General features: G+C 40.0%; 2 protein-coding genes across 7 annotated transcripts in view; one reads left to right on the forward strand and one right to left on the reverse strand.

Annotated features, from left to right (window-relative positions):
- Window positions 1–508: 508 nt before the first annotated feature.
- zgc:73226 (uncharacterized protein LOC402792 homolog) lies at window positions 509–6,511 on the reverse strand. Its single transcript, XM_067484750.1, has 6 exons — window positions 6,295–6,511; window positions 3,507–3,657; window positions 3,162–3,243; window positions 2,463–2,536; window positions 1,664–1,810; window positions 509–1,270 (listed from the first exon to the last, which is right to left on the reverse strand). The coding sequence occupies exons 1-6, from the start codon at window positions 6,335–6,337 to the stop codon at window positions 1,222–1,224; spliced, it is 546 nt and encodes a 181-aa protein (XP_067340851.1). The 5' UTR covers window positions 6,338–6,511; the 3' UTR covers window positions 509–1,221.
- Window positions 6,512–14,370: 7,859 nt separating this feature from the next.
- LOC137104001 (mucin-2) overlaps window positions 14,371–21,678 on the forward strand; it is a 34,523-nt gene continuing 27,215 nt past the window's right edge. For 2 of the 6 annotated variants that reach the window (XM_067484792.1, XM_067484793.1), the window contains exon 1: window positions 14,371–14,955. The gene's annotated coding sequence lies outside the window, so the exon portion shown is untranslated. Of the gene's footprint in view, window positions 15,038–21,678 lie in introns of all 6 variants that reach the window. The other 4 variants (XM_067484791.1, XM_067484789.1, XM_067484788.1 and 1 more) reach the window with 4 other exon arrangements.

The following is a 21,678-nucleotide window of genomic DNA, read 5'->3' on the forward strand; positions in this document are numbered from 1 at the left end:
CCCTCAGAGTGCTTCTCAAGTTCTCCATTCCAGATCCAAGCTGGCTTTTTTCACGAGATGTCAAGAGGAAACGGGTTTCTGGTTTTGGGGAAAGCAATAAAAGGCCAACCTTTGACTGATTACCACCCCCCCCCCCCCAAAAAAAAAAAGCAGGGGGTGGGGGACTTAAGTGAGGTAAGGACTGACAAAGACAGATGGAAAGAAAGAGGCTGATGTGAAAAAGTCTGCCAGAGTTCACAAATCAATAAAGTTATTTGCTGTTATTTTTCCTTGTGTAACAAGGTAAACATCTGTGGTTTATTTGCAGACTGTTAACACAGTAGGTTGTAAAAGTCTTTCCTCTTTGTTTGTTTTATATGATTACGTTCAAATAATACCCAGACAACCATAGCCCAAACTTTACCAGTACTTGGGACTATAAATTACTAGACTAAGCTTAGATCAGCAAATAGTTGTTTGCACCAAACGCTGCCAGGGTGAGAGTGAAATACAAGACCCAAGAGGCACATTAATGTTTCGAAGAGTGCAGTTTAATGGGATCATGATTGTCTTTGTCGGAGGTCAAATATTTAATTAGTTTATGGGACAAAAAGCACAATCAGAGCCACTCCTACATTCACTCAGTCAACTAAAACTCTAAATTAGATACACCATCAGGACCAAAAACCCCAAGACCCACATTTAGCAGATCAGTCTTACAGAGGGTTATTACTTTTGACAAATGACAGACATTTTGCTTTATCACAGGTTGGGCGAAAGGCTACTACCTATTATCTTTCTCATTTTGTCTGCACACACCGTTCCCATCTAACCTTTTCCATCTCCTCCTATCAAATGGGATTTATTGTTCTAGCTGAGCAAAACTCTCGTTTTCTCCTTTATTTTTTATCTGAGCACTTTCCCCTCTGATTATGCTGGTTGAGATCAGTGTTACTCAAAAGGAGAGTAAAAGTGACCTCAGTCTGACTCATTGGTTGGCATCCATCCACTCCCCAGGTCCTACATCACACACAGACTGGCAGACAGAGAGGTTGAGAGAGAGACAGAATGCTGCCGGGTAGAAGGACGAACAGATGAAGAGAGACAGAGATACAGACAGGCAGGATCCTATGGTTGCCCCGTGACAAAGAGGGAAGGAGGCAAATTAGTGCAGTAGAGAGGGAGGATGCATCCTTATTGGCCAGACTCTTAGCAAACGGGGGCACTGGTCTACAGCTGACATCACAGTGTGCTAGTTGTGGAAGCAGCCAATCGCTTTCCTATGTAGATCCTAAAAAGAGAAAAAGACAACAATTAATAACTTAAAGTGGACTCACAGTGACTGCACAACAGCAAGACTCTGAAGGTTTTTCAACATCAGGTATTTCACCTAGTGAGAGTGTGGCTACAGCAGATAAAGTGTGAGAAAATTAATGATAATCAGCTAAAACTTAAAATCCTTCTTGTCTACATCAGTCTGAAATTCAAAGATCACTTATTTCGAAATTGCTATAAATTTAAAGTGGTAAATTTGACACCATAATTAAATGTAAAGTCTATTTGAGACATGTGGAAAGCAAACACAAAGCAACAGTAACTAAGTGTGACGGAACTTAAACATTTACAATAATGCACTGCATCTGAACAGGCAAAAAGGTGAGTCTATGCGAAGTGTGTCCCTCACCCTACTCCCAGTGTGAGCAGGTGTGAAGCCAGCAGTGAGGGAACAAGGATGAGGAGGACATCGGAGGAGAAAATTCCTCTTTTCATCACCTCTGTCTTCCTAACACTGAGGGAGCTCTGCTGCTTCGGGTGCTGAAAGACAAACTCTCTGCAGAGACAGAAGAGACATAGGAAGACGAGAGAAACGATGCAGAGACAGGGAAGGTAGAAATAGCGAAAAAAACATAAACAGGGATAATGAGAACACAAGAGAGAAGTAGGAAGCACTGAGAGACCATTAAGAACTACTACCTGTCAAACTCACTTACTGTATTGCAGAACATGAAATGTGTAACGTGCTCGTGTTAATAAAAAATGAGAGTGTGAGAGAGTATTTCTCAATACACAAAGGTATAAAATATGAAAATCTAAAGCACAATTCTGGAACAGCTTTAGCTTTTGTTGTCAAACTGAAAAGACACTAGACAATAAATATATCCATGTTTTTAATATCTGAAAGGTATTAAAGTAAAACAAGCCTAATTCTTTAACAAAATCAAAAAGCATTAAATCTAAATGCATTTGTTTAAAATGAGTGAGTTAATGTGACTGTCTTCACAAAGTCCAGTGTCATGGAGACCACCGACCAGAGTTAGTGGTTTGATTCCTAGTCCTTTACTGGGAGGTGTTGAAATGTCCTTGGGCAAGACAATGAACCCCTCTACTCTCTAACAATTTAAGGATGCAATAAAAGATCACAAAAACATGAATAACGAAGATGATCTAAATAAAATACATGGATTCAATGGAATTGGTCTTACTTTGGTGGCATATTTTCAGGTCTACTGGACCAATCCCACACCCAGTCAGTGTCCACTCTCCGCTCAGCATCCTCCTGCAATGTGGATAAAGAATCCAATGTTGTGCAGTAGTAGAAAATGAAACCCAGGACAGTGAAGTGTTAATGTGAACATAAGTCATGTAAACCTTTTGGAAGAAATCTCAAACCACGTATCATTTAGCAAGAACCGCTAACAGTAACGTCTCTAAAAGGGAAAAACAAGTTGTTTGACTCCCCGTTGGAGGCCAGACATCTTTGAACGCACCACCAATGTATTTTTTAAGAGGTCCCTGCTTACAACACGCTGTGCAGTAGAATATGATGCAAGCATAACTTATGAGTGACTCACTACAGTATTTACAGTAAATGCTAACATATGTTCGCTGATATTAGTTACTGATATTGCACTTAAGCAAGTTGTTTTTGGAAACATTACTAGAAATTTAAACAAATTAATGGAAACAAAAACGTATTCTATGCTTTAAAAAATAGGAACATGCACAGATTTAATACAATGTCCTGTATACAGGATTTGTAGTGTCTGAAGAAAAAAACACCAGTGACCCTTTTATCCATTTATCTATCAATCCATCCATTATTTTTTTGATCATTTCTGTTTTGCAGCTGACAAAAGGAGCTGATGAATATTAACCTCAACATGCTTCTTAACAATGAATACCTGTATGGTGACACAGTCACTGTCCTGCTCACTAGCGGGTCTTGGGGAGCCAGTGGACTGTGGAGTCACCACCTGTGAAGGACTGTGGACCACAAACACTGCAAGTGTCAAAATGTGCCAAGCAACAGACAGACTGCACTTTAATAATACTACAATTCGGTTAAAACAAACAACAGCAGAGAAAATAAACACACAGTGGAAAAACAGAGTTCCACTGAGCACAGAATGAAACTCATTACTGTGCAAATTATTTTTACACATCACTGTGCCGTTCAAGCCTCCAAACCCCCAAACGAAACAAAAGAAAACAAAAGAAAAACCCATGCAAACAAACTGTACCATTACCTGTCTCTACTCCTCTCACACTCCAGCTGTGCCTCTAGAAGGATTCTCTCCAGCTCCCCCTGCAGGGCGGAGGAGATGCTGTCCTGCGGCCCTGTCAGACTCTCCCTGCGGCTAACGGCTGCGATCAGCTCCTCCAGCTCAACCCAGGAGCCTGATGAACAAACAATACGAGCAGCTGAGTTTGTGAGGATAGTCAGGGAGTCAGCAAGGAAGCGTAAAACAATAGGGATTCAGAGTCAGAGTCATTTGCAATTAATGTCCATTTTAATGTTTTTGTTGCAAAAATGTACTAAACTATTTGATCTATATTTATAAAGTTTTTTGCCTAACAAGTAAAAATAGTAAAGAGCATCATTTTTATAGAAGACAAATACTACATTTCTCTGAATGATGCTGTTCACAAATATTTCATATCTGTATATGTGTTGTCTGTTTGAACACGCACACCCTAATTGCTAGTCTATATAGAGCCGTTTCTGTGTGATCTAATTATTTGAGTTTTTGTCTTGCCAACTCATTTTATTATATTTTGTATAGCTTTTATTTGAATACGTGATCACTCCAGCTTTTCATGCCACCAAACAACCTGTCCTAACCCTGTAGTATGTTAAAATGATGCTGTAAGAAACCTTAATTTACAAACATACATGACTTGATGTTTTTGTCAGAGAAATAGTTTTTTATTTTAGCCGTCTCGCAATGCTTTACAAGAGATTTGTGGGTGATGTGGTCGATTTTGTTTTAACTTCTGTGTGGAGTGGAAATGTGCTGTTGTGCCCTGACATATGGTGAATTGTAAATAGCACCGCAGTTGTCCTGACATGATGTTGGACCACCTGAAAAAGGTTACAGTCAGGATGGAAACCCAGCTGGACACACACACACTGAATGGGAAATAGAGAGAACTGTCAATGAATGAGTGGACACAGAGGTTCATTGAGTACATGTGCAGGAAGAGATTTACACATATACACACAGGCACCCTGGTTTGTGTGGCGTGCACACATCTACAGCTAAAGAGTAGGGCAGGGCTAACTCATGGCGACAGCATGTTTGCTTACGTAAGATCTTATTTTTGTTAGAGATTAGCCATTCATCCTCTCCCTTTCCCCCCTTGTTTCTCTCCCGTTTCTCTGTTGACGTTGGCAGCATGTACAAGATACCAACTCCTCACCTGCCCACAGAAGCATTCTTCTCTCTCATCTGTCTGCAATGGCCACTTTAACCTGGTTTAAGACACTAAGAAATCACACAAACAGCAGCAGAGAGTGCAGAGACCTGAGTGGGCACGAAGCTGGAGGGTGGGTGGGGGTGGGAGAGAGGAGGGGAGGGCAGAGAGGGGAAGCTGTGCCATTGCCCTAGTTATTTTTCTACAGAGGGGAGTTATGACATAACAACTGCCTCGCTGCCTGACTTATCTGTCACCACCGTGCAGCACTGAAAGAGTTTCTATGGTGCAATCCTGTACACATTCATCTGTGCCACGGCCAAATCAGCTTTATGTAATGTGGACAAGAGCTGGATGTTAAAAGACTCAAGGCAGCACAACAGGGTTTATTTTTGTTATGAATGCTTGCCTCAGATTTAGGGAAATGATTACAGTGTGAGGTCAGGTCACAAAAAGGGAAGCAGAAAGACACAGGCGTGTTTGTTTTCAGAGACCACTGGTTCATTTTCAGTTCATGTCACTTCATTTCTCCATCTTTAAATACAAAATGAATTAAATGGAAACTGTTCTGTTTTGCGTGCATCATGAACCACAAAGGTGCATGTGCAGAGGAAAACAAAAGTGCTGTAAAGTGAACAGCAGACAGAGATCGTGTAGAATTACCAACATCAGCTGTTTATTCTGATGCATCATAAATGATTAATACTATTTGACCCATAACATCTTTTATTTGGTGATATTCAAATTACCACCAAATTCAAATATTCAAAGATTTGAATGGAAATTGGACAAACAGCTTTATCTGGTCATTTTATAGGCCTTATAGATCAAAAACCACTGAAGTTTTTGTTATAACATTTGGTTTATATTTGTTGTTTTGGGCAATAGCTAATTCTGCTATGTAGGTACTTTTTAGGCTTTTAAAATAACCCGAACTAAATTTGAAATTGGGGCTGCTTGTAAGGAACTTGTCACTCTTAATAACTCTGGGGAGGGTAAAGATAAGTAAATAAGAATATTTGTTTACATTCCCTCAGTGTCCTGCTCATCAAAATCTTTCAAGTTTTTCCCAGCATCCTGTCTGCCAAGCAATGTGCACACAGCACATCCACAGTCCTGGAGCTAAAAGCGTTGGGAAATCTCCCCCACCTTAATTGGCTTACATGGATACAAACAGGTGAGTCAGGGAATCCGTTTACACAATGGCAGTGTCAGTGGCAACAACAACAACAACAACAACAACAACAACAACTATAAAGCTGCCTTCTTCTCTCTGTGGTAGCCTCTAACTTGCTCTCAGTCCACAGGCTGTTCTCCACTCCCGTGGCTTGGTCTTGGCACAGTCCTGTGAAATCCCCCGGGCTAATAATTGGGCTCAATGCCTGCTGTTTACCAACATTGTTTACATCTACAATTGAAATTAGAAAGTGGCCAAATCGCCCTGCGCGCGCACACACACACACACAAATCAGCTTTAATGATAACCTTCTATTTGCTTAATAGCTATAAGAGCAAAAAAGAAATAAAAAAAAATCACCTGCGTTGTGAGTTAAGAGGCAAATTAATGAATGACATGCTACCACATAACAACGGCCTGCTACATGTACCACCTTCACTCACCGTAGAGTCCGTCCTCTGGTGTCTGCGAGCCGGAAAGCGACATGTTTGACCGCCGAGGGCTGAGTGGACAAAGACAGAGATGCTGACACTGACCGCAGAGGACAAGCAGGTGCAAACGAGTTTCTGCCCCGTGTGTTATTCCCTCAGTCACTCCTGTGTTTGAGGACACCGGGCACTGACGCTGCGCTAATCCGCCTCCTCTCCTCTCACTCCACCCCTCCTCTCCATCCTCTCCTCCCTCCTCACCCTTTCCCACGTGTCGGAGAATGACGAGGTAAACAAAACAAGCTGAGACCAGAGCAGATAAAAAATAATAAAACATTACACTGACATGGTGTGACAGGAAGCTGTAGATGCGTCCCTAAAGTGCGCATGAGCAAGTACAACGAAAATATAGGCGACACTATTCGACTCATAGTTATTCATTAGAGGTTTACATGTAGATTAGGAAATAACATTGACACTGCTACGAGTTCATATGCAAATCTCTCAAACACCAAATTAATATACAACACACAGGAAATGGTTCATCAAAACATTTAGCTCACTGTAAATGATCATCTTTTGGATGCTATTATGGAATTGTAAAGGTTAATGTGATCATATCTATTTATAGATCCTGTTACGATTTATGGCACCCTTCATGAAGAGTGTTTATTATAATTACATGTTGTATCATTAATAGTTCATTAAGTAGCAGGTCTGTTGATGGTTGCATATCAAGCAATTAGGATTGTGTTAAACTCTCTATTATAGTGGAGTATAATCAATTCAAGACGATTATTACCTAGATGCATTTTTTTAAATCAGAAATTTAAACATAAACATGCAAATGACCAGAAAAAACACTGTCTTCAATTACATAGCAGAAAGGTTACTTTATTACAGTGTTTCTGACTCATGACCTGGTGTTTTAGTTCTGACTTGTTCAAGTAACCACCCACTTTGTAGACAAATGCTTTATTAGTCACCAAATGCAATCAATATTTTGATTGCTGAACTGTTTTATCAGCCTTGCACATGTAAGTTTTGGATGCTTTTAAAGTAGGACGTCAGTGATGGCACATTTAAATTGCAGTAAAAGGAAAGAAATAGATTTATTTTTAAAAGAGTGGATTAACTTTTTTTTTTTTTTACTTCCATAAAATAGTCAGTTAACAAATGTGGTAATACCTTAAGAAATGAAATACTATGAAGAAAGTCCAAAAGTCTAAGGCAGTCTCTACCAGAGGCTTCCGTTTTAACATGAAAGTGCTGCGTGAAACCAAACAGCACGGTGATTTCGTTAATCTTCTATCATCCTCCGCGCATCCGGAACATGCTGATTACGTTTCATAGTTCTATCGTATTAAAATTAGATTTTTTTTTTTTCGTCAGTTCAGGAGGAAATTCTGAACTTGTTGCACTTGACTAAAAGTCATATCTAAAATTTAAGGGACTTCTGGCCAGGTGTTTGATGGACAACACACAAATACCCATTTACACTATGTTGCAGTAAATTGGTGTAGAGGAGCATACATTATTTATTTGCCAGCTTTATCCTTAGATTTGGAAACAATGGGCCCCTGGGCACAGACAGGTAAAAAAAAACATCCCTCCCATTCTTCCCATGCAGGCACTGTTTGTTTGCTGCCATTTTGTGTTTGTTTCAGCAACATGCTGCTGTTTAACCATAACTCTAAGATGCTGCTTCTGTTTGAAAGCTACATTTGAACTTCAGCATTTTGTTATAATAATAGTGAAAAGGAGCCCGCATGGTGGCAGGGAAAAAAAGGAAACCTCCTTCCGCTGCAAATCCACAATCTTTCCACAAACATTACACAAAATCCCTGCTGAGCTACTTAGTTATGAAACATATCACTTTGCTAATTTTAATGGAGGTTTAATGTAGCGTAGCATGTCATGTGGAGCTGTATAATGATGGACAAGTTCGACAAAAATAAACACAACAGGTCTCAATTCAAGAAAACAAATCAGAAACACATCAGAAAAAAATGCTGTCATTGTTTCCCTTCCCTATTTTCTGTTTACTGTTCTGTGAATGGGAATATGCTATTTTTTTATCTATCATTTTTGTCCACTCTGTTCCTGAAGGGCTTTGAGATATCAACTTTTAAGTCGTATTTAGTCTTGAGAGTGATATCACATGTAGTGTTAACTCAGAATCAGTCCTCTCTGCTCTGCCCAGTTCTTCCTCTCCCAGTTCTGAAACAGCTGCACTTCACTTATTACACTCCACCACCTTCTGCACAGCCCTTCAGGTATAGTCATAATGATCAAATCACAATAAACAGGAATGTTAATAAAATTACTAAGCAGAAATCATGGCTCCTCTCTGATTGGTCGGATGAGCGAGGCTCGCTTAATACTCATTTAGAAGTGTTTGTATAACCAGAGACTTTTCACTGAACCACTGAACTTTTCACTTAAACAAAAACAGATCTTTGTTGAACATGAAGAGCATCCTGACATCAGGATTTCTGCATTTAAATTGCACTAAAGTGTATATACATACACATACACATACACATACATATATGTATATATATATACATATGATGTATATATGATCACTAAAATGATCACTAAAATGGAACTGGTCTCATCTAAAACACAAACAAAGCCTTCACTGTTAGGGTGGGCATTAGACTTTCCCGTTTATTATGAAAGTGTACTATAATTGTACCCAACAATATACACATTTTTAACAGTTTTTCTCATAGATAAAGAACTATTTTTGCTATGCATACCAAATTTTGAAAAAAAAAGGGTGAATCTCACAAAATAACTAATAATAATATAGTCCAGGGATTAGCAGAAAACCTTATTAGCTAGCTCTGTTTAGACTATTTGTTCTAAAGCCAAATTATTTCACATTCAGCTCCTATACAAGTAACATTCATGTTTACTAGATTCAAATCATAGCTTGTTGCAGTTAGGGGTTAAAAAAGTTAAACATTTGTGGAGGCTTTGATGTGTGCCTCAAAAACATCACATGGACCAAAGCAGATCAGGATATTCATGGTTGCTACATCATCAGTTTATCTGCATCATGTACCTGAAGATGTGAGGAAACCAGGGCTATATTTAAACAACTATTCAAATGAATTAGACTAAGAATGTGTTTCAGATATTTCTGTTTGTATCTGTATCGAATGAGCCTTGTGGGCAATGATTCATCTATTTCTGTGACATTCCTATAAGACACTTGGCATCTATGACATCAGCAGTGAACAGACTCAGTGCTGCATTTCATTTATGTAGCCAAGAGGAGACAGTCATATAACAGAAGAATGGAAACACTGCTGCAAAAGTAGAGCTCCACATCGTAGTGTTCTTACCCCTTCACCCTGATCCATTAATGAACACTAAACAAAGTTAAAGTCAGCATTAAATGTGTAAGCAACTTAATGCAAACACTTTAAGAACAATATCACCACCTGGTGGAGAGAGCTACCCAAGAGCATAATGTCCTGGGGCAATGTTGTTTACCAGTATCCTTCAAAATCTACACAGCTCCAAAGTGATTGAAATACGGCTGGTTTAGATCTTTTAAACTTTTTTGTAGATCACTTTGTAAGACTTATTTGAGGAAGACAAGAAAGCCAAATAATGCAATGTATTGCTAATGTCTTCTGGTGCGGAACAGTAGCCAGAAACCTTTCGACTTTCACAGTCAATCTTCTCAGCCATAAATTATGGTGCCAAGCAGCATTTCTACTCTGACCTCCAGCTTTGTTTCCAGACAAGAGGACAGCCACAGAAAGTCATTATTCGGCCCAGAAACAATGTAGGAAAAGTCCCCTCATCCATCAAGGGAACTTAAGATGTTCCTGGGCCCAGCTCAGATCAGAGAGGGAGATGCCAGCTGTACTCAAGTCCAGCAAATGACTGCCCACCTCCGCTCATCTGTCACGCTTAAATCTGAGATAGCAAAATAATAAAACCTTTTCAGGTAATGGCTACAGTTAGAGCACACCATCAGACATGTCCTCTATTCTACAACCTCGTATTAGGCTGTGATTGATGAGTTGATCCGACGGTACATTAAAGGATCTACTTAAAATTCTTTTCTGTAGCTATTCCAACTTGGAGGATGATTAATGGGTGCCAGTGGAACTCATGGTATTCTCTTGGTGACTATGTGGGCACTGTGAAAACATGATCTGCCTGGCTATATGCAGGGAGCCTTTGGATTAATTTGATAAATAATAATTACAGGTCCTGGGCTCACCCCTAAAGGATGGCAACTGATGTGGATAACAAAAAGCCAGAAAAAGAGAGGGCGAAGTACAGAAAGAAAAAGAGACTATATTTATGGCGTTAAAGGAATAGCTCAGGATCAGGATCTGGTCCACCTTTGAATTTTAGGACAATTAGAGGTTGTTTTTAGCGACTTGACTTAGATTTTTGCTTGCCTTGTACCTCACTTGTGAGTCTCTTTGGATAAAAGCGTCTGCTAAATGACTAAATGAAATGATGAATGAACGGCAAATTTAAAAGAAATTGACTGCATAACCAGTATACTAATTTGTCTTTAGCAAATTATTTTTGTACCAAAACCTTAAACTGCAAAATTACTCCAGCTGTTGTATCTACACATTAGAAATATGCTTCCAAGTTAAATACATTCATAATTGTCCAAAGTCCAAAACAACTACGCAAGTCCTGACTTTTGTTTTCCTGCACCAAAACAGTCAACAGAACTATTAGGGGAATAAAAAAGGATGTACGGCATAGCCCTCTTAACTATTTGCAGAAATTGTAAAAAATATGAAAAGTGTTACCAAGCAAGCTTATTATATATGTGTACAAATCACTCCAGTTTCTATTAAGACCAGCTTTAAAGATCCCAAACTATCCCTTTAATTTGTAGGGATATGTAAGCACAAAGCTGCTGTGCGGTTAATGTTGCATAGCGATTTTGTCATGATGATATGCTAGTTTAGCATTTTAACAGGTAAAAAGTGCAGCAAAAAAAGTGTAGCAGTTATTTAGGACCATACTATTTGACATACTAAAATTTGACCTTTTGTGGCATTACATTTAAAGGCAGAGGATCACCAAACGTTTTTTATCGTATGTCTGTCAATATAATTTTAACCCATTCAATATTAACAAGACATTTTGGTCAAAAACATGGTGGCACTACAGCCGAACTTAGGTGATCACCAAAGTCAGCTGGTTCTTCTTTAAATAGTTTTGCAGATAATTCAGTCAAAGTGGATGATCCAATGACATTGAAACCCCGAGAGCCATGATTTGAACATGGCTAAAAATGTGTCCATCTTCATATTTTCGATGATACAATGACACAGATTAAATAACTTTACAGTTTAAATGACAATACCATAAGCATACAATAACAGTAAACACAGTAGAGGTAAAACTGCTATGATAAACATTGTTTTTAATTATAAAAAATAAGTTATTTAATTCTGTCAAGGAAAGTCAATGATATCAACAGCACAGGTCACGCTCATTTATTAGCCTTCACAAAGACGGCCCAAAAGTTTCTAAATCTAAAAATAACAGCTTTTTAGATCTCCCAAGGTGCTTTGACCTTCACACAAACACACTATAATCCCCAGTGGGACAGCTGGGAGGGTAAAGTCCTTCAAACATTATCAAAAATAATGGACAATAAACTGAACACCGCCTGTAAACACTGCCAGCAGAAGCTCTTTGTCGTCTGTAAACTCAAGGTCCTCCCTGTGGCCGGTAGAAGCCTCACAGAGCCTGTCCTCCTTTCATTATCCCCCACTGCTCCATCTGTTGCTTCGCCACGCTGACAGTCTCCTGCACACACAAGCAAGCCCTGTTTCTAACATCACAGGTCTTTCAACACAAAAATCCAGCTAATGCATACTTCTGCTTCAGTGCAATTACAGGTGCAGATTCTGTGATTGATCCTGAAATATTTGGATTAGTTTTAGTTTATTAGTTTTTGTTTGTCCATTGTTTTCAAAAGCTGTAGGCAATAAGCTTTTTTTTTGGCAGATATCATATAGCAAACAGTTGTAGCTTGTTTTAGCTTTACGAAACAACATCAGCAGTAACTTGATGTCATGTTTCTATCTGCCTGCCAAATGTAAGTTGAAAATTTACTCAGATTTGGTCTCCACCAAATGTTGCAGCTAACTTTGTGAGGGTAGTGTACATGAAAACATTAGCATTCTAACATGCTACTGAGCTACATTGTGCAGCTTAAGCGAAACTCTGACTCAGTCCTCTCTGCTGTGCCCAGCTCTCACCTTCCCAAAGCTCTGGTATTGCTTTGCTTTGCTGTTCACGCTCTGCCTCACTCTGCACAGCCCTTCAGGTAGTTGTCTACAATAAGTGACAATGATGTAAAACAATAACGGAGAAATTGTTGCTGTTCTTTGGTTGGATAGAAGAGTGAGCCTCGCTCAGAAACGTTGATAAGCAAACGGCTCAGCAGTGCTGTGACTTTCTACAATAAAAAAAAATATTATGGAGTATGTTTCTGTAATGTTTGAAATGTTGCATACCATATCTTTTTAATATGTGGCGTTAGCATTGAGCTAAAAGCAAAACCTCGATGCGCCTGGAAATAATTATTGTACAGATTTGAATTTTGTACAGAGAGTATTTTCACAAAATTGTCAATGCATTTAGGCTGTTTGTTGTATCTGCACATGTGCATGAGAGTGGTGAAGGGTCTAGTCAAACCCTGTAAAGATTTATTTCGATCACACAAAGTGATCGAAATCTTTATATTACTTTACAGTTAGTTATATTTAACATTATTTACTCTATACTAAATTATCCTCAGTATTCCCTCTATGGGGAGCATCTGTACAATTCAAAACAATTGTGAACTGTTTTAATAACTATTTGTTAAGAAAGAATAGTAAACAAAATGTCAACTATTTCCATATTTCATACTCTTAATAGATAAGATTTCCTAGGTTTGTTTATTCAAATATTACAGTTGCAGCCATTGCATTGGATTACATATGAAGTTGTGCATGTGCTGTATAAGGAATATTTTGAAAGGTATTTGACTCTGTCAAATGTGTAGAAGTACAATATATTCTATAATATCCTCTAATGTATCAGTTTCTCTTACTGTAAATTCTGTGAAAATAACTGGGCGGTTTCTATATGTTTTTATTTGAAATCCATTCAAAGCATAATTCCCAGAAATTGGGCCTGAAAGTGTAAAAGTAGAACATCTGAGAGATTAAAAACTAGATTCACTGGAATGTTAATCCAAGTCAGATAGAGAGACGGGAGATAGGACAAGATAAGAGCTGATAAAGTAAGATGAGATGCCTCGGGCCTTAAGGCATTTAGGTGTAGACTTTATCTCTGTTGCACAGAGTGGGTTCTATACAGCCAGTGCAGTGATGAGGAGCTGATGTACAAGAATGAAAAAGAAAAAAAATCTATTTGCTATAGTCATCAGGCCTTGACAAAAACAACATGTTCCTAAGCTCAAAACTTCAGCCAGGGGACAACCAAAGCAAAAAATAAATGATTAATGTAATCTAGATTGGTGTTTGCATGCATAACACTTACGGATGTTAATTTAGAGATGCTTGAAAACACTGGAGCGGTTTAACCTTTAATGACTGTGGAGCTGCCTGTGCTTCATAGGGCCATTGTCCATGTGTCTATTATCCTGCTGGTCACGGTTCCCCAGCTCTGCCCCCGTTCATATTGGAGATATCTGTAGAATAATTCTACCTGTCTGTTCCTATCTCCTCCTCTCCCCCCATCTTCCTCCTGCTCTCTATGCATGACCTTTCTGCATTCCTCTCCAGCTGACCTTGGTGTCCTGTCAGCGCTTTTCCTTTTCCCCACCTCACACTACTAGCTGCTCTCTACCATCAGCCCCCCTAACCAGCTCATCCCCCCTCATTTCCACCCCCTACTGACTGCTTCATCCCTCCCTGTCCTCTTGGTTCCACCCCCTGGATCTCTTAACTCCCCTCTCTCCTCCCCTCTCCTCCTCTCACTGTCACCCTCTTTACTCTCTGCAGCTGTACATACTCTGCTTTTTAATTAGACCGACTCACTAGCTCCACCTCCTTATGCCTTCTACTCCCATACTCCCCCCTCAGCCTCCCTCCCTTTGCTTACAAAAATATAGGGTCTTGCATGGCGACACAGAGAGGAGGTCATGATGGAGAGGCGCACAGAGAAAGGGGAAGAGAGGAAAAAGGAATGAGATAGGGCGAACTGAGAAGAGCATCTGAGATCATAACTGCCTGTTTGCTCACTCTTGTCTTCTTGCTCCCCCTCCTGTCCATTCACTTCCACTCACAGCACACACGCTCAGAGAGCTAGGTAGGCACAACGAAGCTCAGAGCTCTTGTGGATGGATAAAAAGGTTCCCACGTGAAAGGCATGAATCCACGGGAGAAGCGGAGGGTGAGATAGAAGAAGAAACAACCAGACAGGAGAATAGAAAGAGGTGAGGAGGAAAAGAAAAGAGCAGATGGACATCTACACAGAGGCAAAGACACGGTGTGAACCTCACCAAGCAGTGGTAGAGAGGTGGGAATAAAAGCAAACATGAATGCCAGGGGGATGGAAGAATGGGAGGAAGAGATCTGAAGGAATAGCAGAGAAGAGGAGCGAGCGTTTGTGGGAGAAAGAGACAACACAGGGAAAAAGGAAGAGAGAGATGTGGTATGTGTGACTCAGTTCTGTGTCCTGATGGAAGATAGTACAGCAATCAGCCTTCACTCAGCATCACCATGGAAATAACGAAGTGAGAAAGATTAGAGCTGAGGACAGATTTTAAAGTGTAGAGTGTTAAGAGTGTATCTTTCAATTACTGTTTTGACTCTTTTACATACTACTGAATTATACAATGAAAAGGGGGCACTGTGTGTCCACACACGTGCATGCATGCATTTTGTTTATGTGTTTGGCAGGTGCGTGTGTGTGTGTGTGTCTGTGTGTGCATATATTTTCTGACAATGGGGGTGTGTTCATGGGCTAACAGTGTGCTTGTGTTTGTGTGTCTGTGTGAAATCTAGCGAAATGGGATTGTACGTGTGCATGTTTGGATACTGGGATTTGCTTTACTGCAGGTGTGGGAGTTATTTTCTGAGATTGTGCGGCTTTACGAGAAGCTTTAAAGAGTGAGGAGCTTAGATTGGTCTGTCAGTGAGGTAGCTTTGCAGATTCCAGCAGCGTGCTTTCATTGCATATTTGTCATGAGCAAGACTGCATGCTTGTGTGTGTGTGTGTGTTTGTGAGGGGGGGGGTTGGTGTACGCAGAAAGTTTGAGGAGGAGGAGGTACTGAGTGAGGGAATTCCATTTGTATGGATTTGTGCGTGTGCATGTGTGTGTGTGTGTGTGTGTGTGTGTGTGTGTGTGTGTAAGGTCCAATGCGGTTCTTGCAATATGACCATTTAATTTTGCAGAGTCCTTTAAGTGATGTGTGAAATTAATACATGCTGTAACATTAGTAATACTTTGTTTTACTTTGCACATTCTTTATGTTCTGTATGTTATATTCAATTACCTTACCCTGTAGTAATCATGTCATTTACATGCGTGATGCAAATGTAATTGCACGTGCACTCGGTCATGCTTGTGTGCACACCATTATGCATGCACTGGCCATGCACAGGTGCACATTTGCACACACACATTTGCTATGTGAGGAAACGCTGTGCTGTTAATCCTGTCTGTCATCACACAACGCTTTTCTCTGAGTCCTGCTGCTCCACCTTAGCGTATCTTTCAGTTTTATCTCATCTGTCTTTTAAGGGGACAGCTATCTCTATCTCCTAACTTTCTCTTTTTTACCCACCACTTAATCCTTTTCTCAAATTGCTTAGAAATCTGATGTCTACTTAATATTCTCCCTTCATGCATCAGAAGTTAATGTACTCCTCTCTTTTTCTTTTACTTCTCTTTTTCCAAGCTCTGAGAATCTGTTTGTCTGCTGGCCAGGTGTTTTAGCTGGACTGACAGCGATTTGACTTTATAGGTAACACGCTATGATGTACTCCTGGGACATTAGGTTGGACAGGGATGCTGCAGCACGACAGCCCAGCAGAGAGTAAGCCCCAGGGAGCAGACAGCGTTGCATGTACCTACATGCTGCTGTGCACTGGACATGTCTATCATGCCACCTGTTCCATTTTCTTTAGATCGTTTAACATCTCTAAAACCAGTGGCACAAGAGACACACAAATGCTGGAGCATAGAAGAACTAACCAGCCGGTGAAACAATTATAGTGCAGAATGAGGCAAGAAATAGAACAATGTTTACTCTGGCTTTCTTACACAGATACCCAAACATCCTCAAATTTGTTCACAGTTGGCTAAGTATGTTCATCACAATCCACTGGCCTACATATAGGGATTTCATATTAGGCAGAGGATTTTGGTCAGAAGAGGACAGATGGAACAAATCATTCCTGGCATTCACACTCTAAACATTAGAAGTCATCTGGCCATCCTTCAAGGAAACTGGAACAATAAGGTGGCCGCACTGTTCTCTTTAGTAATGAGCTGGCCAGTGACTCTGCAAGCTAACATTTGTCTGTTGTTGTGACTGTGCGAGTGATGTTTAACCTTGAAATGTTTTGAATCCCCGGCTGTTATATTAATAGAAGAAATACTGACAAAAACAAGACATTTTAGTCTCATTTCCTTTTTATGAACAAAATAAAACCACCGCTGCACAAACTTTGCCAGTGAATAGTGCAGGTTTTATTAAGCTAGAAGCATCTCTTGAGCCACCTAGACATCTAGTGTCACATGACTGACACTGTTTTTTTTTTTCAATAAACCAAACAGATAATGGGAAATTGCAGTTAATAAAGAAATCGTTTTAAATAGTTATAGATTTGGATTAAAGCATACATGCTAATCTACCAACACAATACTAAATCTAACTGTTTTTGGCCACTTTTAAGCTGGTAGAAGGAACTTGTTAGGAAACAAGGCCATTCATTTCCACACCCAGCAAATACACAGAAACAATATGATTCATTGGGAATTGTGTTTGTCTCCACGTGATTAATGTCTAGTATTCATTCTCGTTTTAGTTGTTGTGCCCTGCACTAACTCCTGAGGGAAATATCTGACTCTAGCTGCTACATGCTTCATTATGTTCACCAGTGACACTAATTGTGCTGTCCTTTCTGTTGTTGATGACTAAAGCTTCAAATACATGTTCTTCTGCAGGAAAAAGCAGGAAACTGATGCACAGACAAGAGAGAAGTTAGCGTCAAGTTCTTTAACAGCTGTTTGGTGTCCACACAGAACAAGCGAGACATTAAACAGTAACTGTGGACTATTATGTGATTACCAATGTGCAGTTTTTTGTGTAATAGTTGGCCTTTACAGGCAATGCCCATTCATGATGGTGACACAATGATGTTGTTTTAATGAAAATAGGCTGGAAACTTCTAGGTCTCGGTTTGTAAAGGTTGATTATGTAAAACTTCTGCTGCAGCTAGTGCCTTGTGGCTCGATGTGATGGCTGACTGTGACGAGGCAAATCGAATGCCCTTATTCAATTCTAAAAAAATAAACCAGCATTTTCATCCTGCCACTGACACCCAGGTGTCTGACTTTAAAATGGTTGTTTTTACTGTATTGTCTTAGATCTATAATAAATCAAGAATTGTAATTTAATTAGTTGTTTTGTGTGATTTACAACCCTAATTCCAAAAAAGTATTTTTTCATAATAGAACATCAACAACATATCAGATGTTGAAATCAATTCATGGAAAATATTAGCTCATTTTGAATTTGATGGCAGCAACACATCTCAAAAAAGGGAAAAGGCTGAAGGACATCACTGCACTTCCAGAAATCGCTGTCTGTGAACAGTTCACTGTGCAATCCACAAATGTTAGTTAAAGCAAAGAAGAAGTCATATGTGAACACAATGCAGAAATGCTGCTCTGTTCTCTGGGCCAAACTCATTAAAAGTAGTCTGAGGCAAAATGACAAACTGTTCTGTGGTCAGATGAATCAAAATTTGAAATTGTTTTTGGAAACCATGGATGCCCTGTTCTGCAGACTAAAGAGGAGAGGGACTATCCAGTTTGTTATCTGCAGACAGTTCAAAACCTGCATCTCCAATGGTATTGGGATGTATTAGTGCTAATGGTGTGGGCAGCTCACACATCTGGAAAAACACCATCAATGCTGAAAAGTACATAGAGGTTTTAGAGCAACATATGCTCCCATTCACACAAGTCTCTTTCAGGGAAGGACTTGCATATTTCAGCAAGACAATGCTCAAACCACATACTACATCCATCACAATACCATGGCTGTGGAGGAGAAGAGTCTGGGTGCTGAACTGGCCTGCCTGCAGTCCAGACTTTTCATTAACAGAGAACATAAAACAAAAAATCCAGCAACAAAGGCCCGGGACTGTTGAGCTGCTAGAATCCTGCATCAGACAAAAATGGGAAATTCCTTTCTTAAAAGTCCAGCAACTGGTCTCCTCACTGTTGCTGGCATCAAATTCAAAATGAGCTAATGTTTTCCATGAAATGGTAAAATGTCTCAGTCTCAACATCTGATGTTCTTTATGTTATGTATATTGTGAATAAAATATGGGTTGATGAGATTTGCAAATCGTTGCATTCTGTTTTTATTTTAGATTTTTTTGGAATTGGGGTTGTAATTTGATGATTAAGCTTAAGATTTCATCAGTCAGAGGCAGATACATCAGTAACACTGTGTGCAGCTCTTCACTGAAGGGCACATGATGCCTTTACTTTCCTTTCTTACAGGTTGAACTTCACATATTTCCTCTTTTCTAAAAATAAATTGTTAAAGTTGTGTAATCTTTGGTTGTTGTTGGCTCTTTAGCGTTGCTTCAATGTGCATTTAGATCTGGTCGCATATAAATTGTTGTGTCCACAAAGTCCTTTTTCTGCATTTTTATTGCATTTGCTGATTTTAATATATCAAATCAAACCAAATATCCCCCTGTTTGACACATTGTTATGCTGTGCTATGATTCATACATTCATATCTTTCAAAAAGATGTAAATGTAGAATACAGACACTACGAAGGCTTGTGCCCTTTGCATCTGTTTTGTGAGCTGACTGTTTGGTAAATTCTTCTGACAGAGCGCAGGTATAACTCTTACTATTCTTTGAATTCACGGGACCAATAACCGATCATATAGCTTTTCTTAGTTCCTCTCTAGCTCTCCCTTAAATGCTCTGACACGCTGATGCTTCTGATTTACCACTTCACTGAACCCTAACCATGACATTTCCTCTGCTGCCAGGGGTTGTTCCCTCCTGCTTTGGTCCCTGCCCCCCTATCTCTGCCTGTCTGTCTTCCCCCACCTCTTCTTCCTTCTACTTATTCAGATTCCTACTCCTCTCAGTTTGCTGTGTCTCATAGCATCTCTAAATATAACCAAGCATGTCTACCTCCTCTCCTTCCTCTTCCTCTCTCTGCCTCCTCTTCATCTCAGTCCTGTGTGACAAATTTAAGCATGCCTAGACTATTCAATCTGACATGCCTTTACATAACAATTCAATCCCCAGCACCTTCCATCTCCTCAGCACAGTGAGACCCAAAGGTGTGTTATTGGCATGGATGCAATTTTGAACATCCCTAAAAGACTCAGGCTGAGAATATTATTAGATCTACACAACCAGAGACTTGCTTGCTTGTATTTTGAATGCATCAAATATGTTTCTTGGAATCAGCATGGCTTACCACAGGGAGATCTGTTGTGACCATAGCAGTATTATCATTGCACACATAGCCATAAAACCACACACACACACACACACGAAAAGAGGATAGGAGCCTATATTCACCGTAAAGCCAGAGGTAGGCAGCTTGCAAGCAGGCTGTAGTAAATCTTAAATAATAACTCCAGAGTTATGACCCTTGCTGGCATTATGCCGTTGCACACCTCTCTCGTACTGCCTGGTGATTTATCTCGTGTCTGCCAATAAAGCTCAACATGAAAATGTCACATGTGGGAACAGGCCTGGACGAAACCACAAGAGTAAGCCCATGCAACATTAAGGGGTTCTAGATTCATTAAACTGTCAGCATAAATTTTGATCCCAGAGGGAGGGGGAAACTGTTGAGAGGAAGTGACATAGAACATGAAGAAGTTGTGGCAAAAATCTGATTGTGGCGGTGAAAGAAGGAAGAAAGATGCGAGTGCAAGAAGTGACAAGAAAAAGGGAGTGGGGCCAGATAGAAAGATATAAAGAAGGCAGGATCAGGATGACATCCCATAGAAAGAGTAAGGATAATGGTCCTGTGACTGGTGGAGGAAAATTTGTCAGGGTGAAGGTCGAAAGTAGAGTGCATTTTAGAGAGATGGGTAGGAAGACTGACGACCAGAGTGAAATGGGATATTAATGAAAAATAGGAGGGGAAACACAGTTTTATCCAGGGAGAATTTAAAAAAGTCACCATCAAGGTGAAATGGACAGTGTAGATCAAAACAGGTCAGTAATGCTACAGACATACTTTTGCTTCTGCTTTTTCTCTTCTCTTGTGCAGAAGCCATTCTTCCAACCCTGAATGAACGTGCAGCATAACCGAGAGTGATTTAGTCTTCTGTGTGAATCATTGCTATGCAGCTCATCTGTATACACGACTGTAATGAGGAAAGTAAAATGAGAAGGAATCCCATGTGTTGTTTCTAAATCTATGGCTGATATTTCCCCTCAAGCCTCTGTCTGCTGTGACTTTAATCATAATTAATCCTAATAACCATGTTTTTAAAGGGGTTGACGGGGGAAACGCGGTTGTGACAAAGACCCCTCGACTTCTGTGCCGGAGAAAGAAAGAGAGAAAAAACAGTGGATGTAAATAAAAGTGGCAGCCCCTCGGGTATCTCTCTCCCTAAATAACCTGGGAGCTGTGAAGGAGTCACTAATTACCCCTCCCACAGAAGAGAGGGGGGAAGAGAGTAACGGCCAGTCGCACTCGCACACAGAATTAGCCCGGGTCTGTCAGTGTCAGAGGCTATCACAAAGAGATAACAAGGCACAGATCCATAGATTGTGTAAGGCAAACAAAAGCATCACGCCTGAATGCCAGCGGCACAGACAGGAAATAAAAGCGATATATATATGTATATGTATCAAGGCCATAGATCGTCAACAACACACCACAGAATCAAAATGACGAGAACATACTACTAACTGCAGCATGGCGGGCAGACTGTCACACAGTGACCAGATGAATCAGAAAGGATGTCACCATGGCAGATCATCAAGGACTGATAACAGGGCCACAGACTGTTAAACAAGGAGGAAAAGAAAAATCTGTAAGACACGCATATGAAACATAAGATAACAATCACACTGTGTGCACGTGAGCAGGAAAGATACTGAACACCACCAGTTCTACTGCTCCTGCTAATGCAATACAACT

The sequence above is a fragment of the Channa argus genome, chromosome 18 (genome assembly GCF_033026475.1).
Source record: "Channa argus isolate prfri chromosome 18, Channa argus male v1.0, whole genome shotgun sequence".
Taxonomy (NCBI): domain Eukaryota; kingdom Metazoa; phylum Chordata; class Actinopteri; order Anabantiformes; family Channidae; genus Channa; species Channa argus.